Source organism: Solanum dulcamara, chromosome 7 (genome assembly GCF_947179165.1).
Source record: "Solanum dulcamara chromosome 7, daSolDulc1.2, whole genome shotgun sequence".
NCBI lineage: Eukaryota > Viridiplantae > Streptophyta > Magnoliopsida > Solanales > Solanaceae > Solanum > Solanum dulcamara.
In genome coordinates this window covers 77,097,757-77,105,206 of record NC_077243.1, presented here as the reverse complement: position 1 = coordinate 77,105,206, position 7,450 = coordinate 77,097,757, and the positions used below count along the sequence as shown (strand labels likewise).

Below are 7,450 nucleotides of genomic sequence, written 5' to 3'. Positions count from 1 at the left end.
CAAAATAAAGAAAATCCATGCAAAAACTTGAACCAATAACAACAGTGTCAAAATTGAGTGTGGAGCTTGAGATCCAACCATGACTTCTTCAGTACTTACATCAAAAGAAAAGAGAGAAAACTGAATTTTGTGAATTCTGAATTCTGAAAGTGAAAAAATAATTCATTCCATTTTGACGTGTACATTATATTGTTGATGAAAATATCTAATCTAACTTAACTAACTAGTAAAAAATTGACAACTGGCTTAACTGACATGAGCTAACTAACTAATTATTGTACTAACTAACTAGTCTAACAGAATCAACAATATATGCATGAAATAAGTCTATACATGTACAAAATATGGTCTCAATACCGCCTCCTCCCCCTCCCCCCCCCTTTCAAGTTGGAAGGAATGGAAGGACTGCCAACTTGAACATCTGCATGTTTGACTCCAGTAAGTGCCTTGGTAAGGACATCAGCAAGTTGATCAATAGTGGGAGTGTGATGCAAAAAGATGAGACCATAGCACATCATTGAGTACTTGTAATATTCCATCATTACAAATATCAAATAATTTTATGGACAAAGGTTTAAGCAGATGGACAAATTATTATTTTTTTGATGAAAAGATATTAGCTAGATCTATTTACCAATACTAAAATTAAACTCTAATATGTCATGATTTTCACTCGCTTTATTAATTATAGACCACACAGGCCATTAGGTGTCTTGGCCTTCTTTTGAGTTCTTGTATTTGTGTATTCATCCATGACTAATGCAAGTAAAGAAATCAAATCAAAAAACCAATATTGCCACATAAAATAAATTATATTATCCCTTATAATAAGGTTTGTAGTCATAATATGCCAATCATCAACTAAAATGGTGTTCCGGGACAACAAATCTTTTCGTTAAAAGATGTCCTAATATTCAAGAAAAATAAAAAGAAGAAAAAATACAACAAAACAAGAAGCCACTAGTAGGTACATAGGAAATGCCGATCACTATATAAGCCACTAGTAGCTGAGAAAAAACGAACATCATCTCATATACGATGGGTTGAGCTCAAAGAAGCAAGCATATGAACATGTTGCCCCTGAGCGGTTTTGCAACTTTGAGACTTTCAAACTTTCTTTAATGCCATCGATCTTGCACGTAGATTAAGAAAAATTCCCCTAGAAATCGAAAACGATAAAGGATATATCAATGATATTGTGAGTTAGTTCAAGTGGCAATGAAGCTGAGCATATAAGAACCAGTAACAAGTAGATAAAAAAAAAATGCAGCATACCAGCCACATGCCACAAGGCTGTGAAAGATGACTCGGAACTGAAGTGGCACATACTGGTGATTAATCCATCCCACAACAGGCCAAAACTGCGTAGTTTTGAATAAATCAATACAGTTAGAATTCACTATAGAACAGAAAAAATCAGTTTTGAACTCGGAAAAGGGGAAATTTGACAAACCGTCCAAGACGTATACTGCACTTTTGGATATTCCCTCTTAATATTCGACTTTACCTGGATCCAGGGTCTACCTGTTGTGTGTACATTTGACTTATTAAGAAACAAAAAATCCAATTTGATGACTTAAAAGACATTTATGAAATTTGGGGATTCAAATCCAAGAATGATTCATGCATTCTGTGCTAGAAGCATCATCTAATTAATCCGTGAAATAGTCAGGTTGCAACGATGAAATACAGTTGTGGCTTGGCGTAGAACTTACTTTCAATAACTAACCCATAGTAAATCATGAAAAGCAAGTTATTCCAAGGTGAAGACGTCACTTGTTCCAGCACCACCTGAAACAATTAAATTCAACTTGAAATTATCCTCCCTCAAATCATTTTTGCTGGAAGATGAATAAAATGCAGCAAAAAATTTGTTTTTTAAATTTTTAAAAAAGAACTTGAAATTATCAAAATGAACAACTAATCTGGTTGTTCACTTAGAGTATGACCAGTTGGCAAAGGAGTTTTATTATTATTTCTCAATGCTAAAATTAACTGACAAAAGAAAGAAGAGTGAAGCATAAAAGAAAATCTTAGTAGCTCAGTTGACTGGCTACCTAAACTTTCACCTTGTTGGTGAAGGTTCGATTCCACACCTTGTAATCCCCTCGCCTATTTCCCCTTCCCCTTCTCCTACCCCCCAAGTTTTGAGGGAGAAAAAAAAAAGGAGTGAAGCGTAATGTGACACAAAAGGATGTTATGAGAGCCAATAAGTACAAGATTACCTTTTTTGCAACAGTAGTTGTGTCTTTCTTCCCCTTGAAAAGTTTGTCTAGCAATAAGTGAAGAAAATGCCCGAATGGTCCAAGATAGGCAAATCCAAAAAGCTGCATGAAGTTATGTTAGAAAACAATAACAATCCCAGATAGCAACTTATATGCGTAACCCAAAAGAACATGCAAGGGATACATGATTCAGATAATAAGTGTCATATCAAAGATGAATCTTGAAATGAAAGTAAACCTGACATAGAACTACAAATGGACTAAGCCTCGGAGGTTAAGAATCCTAATACATGCTCCAAGATGTTGTCACAACCGTGTCGTATCCACCAAAAATGCATAGCTTTTGGAGGATCCAACACACACCCGGCAGTATTTTTGAAGACTCCAAGCAACATAGCTAATAAGTCATTACGGTACTTTCCAGAATCTAGATATAAGATCCCAACTTAGTTAAAGTGTGGGGAAGGAAGTTTTCCAGATTTTACATTCCATTTTGCCGAGATATACTAGAAGGTTTCTGTTTAGTAAAATAATTTCAGACAGTCTACAGAAAATTCAAGTAAATTATGAGATGACAATTGATAACAGTCCTATTAGTATATAGATTGAATGGATGTCTTTGCAGAGAATCATTTGGTGATGGTTTTCCACATTTTAGTATACTTCTTGTAGACAAGGTTTGCCCCCACAAATACGAAGAAGAAAATGCTTTATCAAAACGAACTTGGATGAGAGTACCATGGGCTAGACTAAAGGTAAACAGCACTCTAAGAAGGTATTGTTTTCTTAGTCTGCCTTTACTTCATGATGTCTTTCATGAAAAGGAACAAAGAGGCTAATAGTTACGTTGCTCAAACTTTTCAAAAATGTCAACAGGTGCATATCGGATTCTCCAAAGGTAGTGTATTTTTGGAGAATCTGACACAGGTGCGGCATCGAAAATGAAGAGTCTTCACAACTTAGGCTAAAAGTGACTTATAGTAGACAATAAAACATATGGGATTAGGATAGTGCACAACAAAATCAGGTTAATATTAACCAAATTAATCAAAATACCAAGAACTCGTGAATAAGATCAGGGCAGAGTCAGAAAAATATTCTTCTGGTAGCATTTTTGCCTTGTTTCAAGAAAGAGGATTCAGAACAAGAAGAAAATGTTGTACTGATGCAGGACCGTCTAACTCCAGAAACTGCCCTTACTAATGAGAGACGTTATCAAACTATCATGTGTTTACAGATTTTTGATAAAAGGGAACTCCTTGAAATTCATCAAAGTCATATATTGCATCCATACAATGCTCATGCGCATATGAAAACCATGTTGCTTGGACTCTCCAAAAATGTTGTCGGATCCTCCAAAGAAACACTACTTTTGGATGATCCACGCATCCATCAGCATCTTTGAAGAGTCCGAGCAACATAGTATGAGAAGACTATGGTGCAATGAAGTTAATAAAGTCAAACAGATTTCGCAAAGCCAGCAACACTTCACTACAGTATTTAGGGGTGTTCATGGTTCGGTTTGGGTCGGTTATTGATTAAAACCATAACCAAATCAATTTAATGGGTTATTAAATGTCTAAAATAATAACCAAACCAAGTAAAATAATAACCATGAGTTTGGTTATTGTCGGTTTGGTTCGGTTTGGTTTGGTTATTCGGTTTATGACTAGCCGAGACAATTCAAATATTCTCTCTCTACATTCTTCAAATTCTTATGAAGCTCTTTTTTTCTCACGGCCCACAGAGGTTCGAAACAGAAAAGGAAACAACTTAAACATTCGAAACAAAAAAGAAAACAACTTAAAATCAATTTAAAATTTGAAAAACTTCTTATAAACCTTCTCAAAATTTGACAATCTTGTACTTGGGGTTGAGGAGTTGAGGTTTCTTTTGAACCTTCACTATTAGTCTATGACTGTCAGTCTGTGACTTTGTGAGAAACCAACATGAGAGGAACAGAAATGTAAAAGAAAAATAGATACTAGGGTTTTAAAGTTTTAACTTTTACCGTATGTTGCTGCCTGTTGCTTAAGTGCTTCGTGCTTATTAGAAATTTAGAATTTAGAATTGAGGATTTAGAATTGGGCTTGAGAGTTGGGCTAATGGGCTTGGATTGTTGGACTTGGACTGCTGTTTAGTGTTTATTAGAATTTATAATTGGGCTTGAGAGTTGAGCTTGGATTGTTGGGCCTTAAAAATAAGTAGATTAATATTAAATTAATAATTAAAAGGTATAAAATATCTTTAATTATTTATGAAAAACTAATATTATACATATAAATAATTATAAATTTTATGTATATAATTATCGGTTTGGTTCGGTTATTTATTCGGTTATTTTTTTCTATAACCATAACCAAATCAAATATTATCGGTTATTCAAATTTAAAACCAAACCAAACCAAACCAAATGTTGGTTTTTTTATTCGATTTGGTTAAATTTTCGGTTTGGTTTTGGTTTTGGTTTTGGTTTTAACCAAAACTGTGAACAGCCCTAACAGTATTAACATAAAAGGAAAGGGAAATAAAGAAGGTATTCAAACAGTTACCACTTTCAGAAGGAGGCGTCTCATTTGAAGTCTCTTAATGCCAGTAATCTTTTGAGCCACTATATCACTTATTGCTGACAAAACTGCAGCTGTTATCGCCTGCAATTATATAAATTGCAAAAGTTAGAAACTACAACAACATATCCAGCGTAATCCTACAAGTGGAGTTTGGGGAGGGTGGGGTGTACGCAGACCTTACCCCTACCTTTATGGGGCAGAGAGGGTGTTTTCGATAGATTCTCAGCTCAAGAAAAATTGTGTGCCAGAAGAGGTTGCAAAAAATGCACAAGTAAAATGCTACAATGAAGTACTGAAGAAAGAAAAGTACTGACAGTAGAAATAGTATTGATAACGAAAGAAAAAGGAACAACCGTAGAAATACAATTGAAGAATAAACAAATGCAAAATTTAGAAACGATAAAAATAAAATCATAATACCAATCATGCTAAAAGGCTTTAAACACAACCCGCACCATCAACTCGATCAACTACATCTCAATCCCAAACTAGTTAATTCAACTATATAATCTTCTATATCCCTTCTATTCAATTCAAGTCCATTAATACCACACGCACACAAGTGGAGATATGATAAACCTCTCACTCACTACGCCTGAATGCTAATAAAATGCACTAAGATTCATCATAGTTAAACTTCTTTCTTTTCAATAAGGATGGTGTTCAGCAAACTTACACGCATCTCAATTAATCAATTGTATATTTGCTACCTCCCGCAAGAACAAATACTCTATATGTCAACATTTACACTAATAAAAAGAAATCACCTAATTTTTAGCTTCTATGGTTTACCATGAACAATTCCCCAACTTCATTAACCATTAGCTCACATCCTTAAGTGTCATGATGCCACTATAGTTAAAAGTATAAAACTACTACTCCCTCCATTTCAATTTATTTGTCTTTCTTTTTTTTTTGTCCGTTTCAACAAAAATGCTTCTTTCTTATTTGGCAACTCTTTGATTTCAACTTCCATGTGACATATTTAACACCACAAGACTAAAGAATATTTTTTTACATTCTACTTTTCTTTAGTTTAAGATCACAAAATTCTCAAGTCTTCTTTATTTTCTCAAATTTTGTGTTAAGTCAAACTAGACAAACAAATTAAAACAGAGGGAATATATTTTTAAGCTACTCAATGGTTTGCAACCCAAAAGTTCTTGCTTTTACCAAACTTAAAATCAACCATGCTTTGCAAAATCATAAAGAACAAGGCTAAAACTTCACCCATTAAAAGAGTGAAGGATAAAAAACAGACCTAAAGTATCCCCATTTTTGAGTTTCGTACCTGAACTATAAGGTGTAGTAGTTTCCTATCTCAACTATCACCAATTATTAATCAAATAATTAAAACACACAACCATCAATTATTCATTTTTCCTATTTGAACAATGGTAATATTTCAGGTAGGAAATCTGCATACCTGATAGTTGATATGCCATCTGAACAATCATGTGTGTAAGTTTTTTATTTGAACTATCACCAATTATTTATCACATAATCAAAACACACCTCAACTATCAATTGTTCATTTTTTCTATCTGAACAATGCTGATATTTCAGGTAGGAAGATTGCATATATGATAGTTGATGTGTGAACTGAACTATCAGGTGTGCTAGTTTCTCATCTGAACTACATTGATCATTTATCAAAACAAACTCCAACTATCACTTATTCAATTTTCCTGTCCGAACTATGGTGATATTTCAAGTAGAAAAATTGCATAGCTGATAGTTGATGTGTCACCTGAACTATCGGGTGTGCTAGTTTCTCATCTGAACTACAATCAATCATTTATCAAAACAAACTTCAACTAACTATCACTTGTTCATTTTTCCTATCTGATCTATGGTGATATTTCAAGTGGAAAAATTGCATACTTGATAATGGACGTGTGTTTCCATAAATAATTGGTGATAGTTTATGTGTAAAACTCGCAACTGTGATAGTTCACATATAAAATTCAAAACACACAATAATTTATGTGTTTTTTACCATTAACTTTCCATTAATTTTTTTAAAAAAAAAAGTACAAAGAAACAAGGGGGTTGGTAGGAAAAGCTGAGATCTCAATTCTTAAAATTGCAACTTGTGGAGATATTTTTAAAAAAAACACCCACATCATAAATTGAACTTAATAGCTCGAAATAATCAAAACCCACTTCACAAATCAAACAAAATGAAACATTGAAAGAAAAATTAGTCAAAAAAAAACAGAAAAAATCAAGTAAGTGAGAAAAAAGGTCAAACCTTTGTTCTTAAAGGGTGTTGTTGAAGCTGTATCAAGTATTTTTGCAACCCCTTTTTAGCTATTGACCCCATTTTTGTTCTTTTTTGCTCTTCTTTAGTTCATCAACTATGTAAAAGAAGAAAAATTTGAACTTTTCTTTTGTTGACTTCTAATGAATGAGAAATTTCAGTCTTCTGCTCTTTGGTTTACAGCTAAATATCTACACTTTATAGCATTTGGGATCCATTTGGATTTTGGACCATTAAAAAATAAAGAAACATTTTTTAATTTTATGATTTTTAAATTAAAAATTCGGAAAAGAGCTTAAAATATCCTTGAATTATTGAATTTGGTATAAAAATATCATTCGTTAACCTTTCAGTTCTAAAATGCCATTGATGTCAACTTATTGGCCCTGAAA

The 7,450-nt window shown here is 33.3% G+C and overlaps 1 protein-coding gene across 1 annotated transcript; it reads right to left on the bottom strand.

Moving 5' to 3' along the window:
• Positions 1-793: 793 nt before the first annotated feature.
• On the bottom strand, positions 794-7,253 carry LOC129896617 (peroxisomal membrane protein PMP22-like). Its single transcript, XM_055972552.1, has 7 exons — positions 7,050-7,253; positions 4,778-4,876; positions 2,226-2,327; positions 1,716-1,791; positions 1,454-1,524; positions 1,276-1,361; positions 794-1,159 (listed from the first exon to the last, which is right to left on the bottom strand). The coding sequence occupies exons 1-7, from the start codon at positions 7,119-7,121 to the stop codon at positions 1,108-1,110; spliced, it is 558 nt and encodes a 185-aa protein (XP_055828527.1). The 5' UTR covers positions 7,122-7,253; the 3' UTR covers positions 794-1,107.
• Positions 7,254-7,450: the final 197 nt, after the last annotated feature.

Bases quoted from the DNA above. Each gene is read 5' to 3' on its own strand.
- LOC129896617 (XM_055972552.1), bottom strand. From the start codon at position 7,121: ATGGGGTCAATAGCTAAAAAGGGGTTGCAAAAATACTTGATACAGCTT. The intron at 4,877-7,049 runs GTTTGACCTTTT...ATATAATTGCAG, and splicing joins AACACCCTTTAAGAACAAAG to GCGATAACAGCTGCAGTTTT. The intron at 1,792-2,225 runs GTAATCTTGTAC...TAATTGTTTCAG, and splicing joins CAACTACTGTTGCAAAAAAG to GTGGTGCTGGAACAAGTGAC.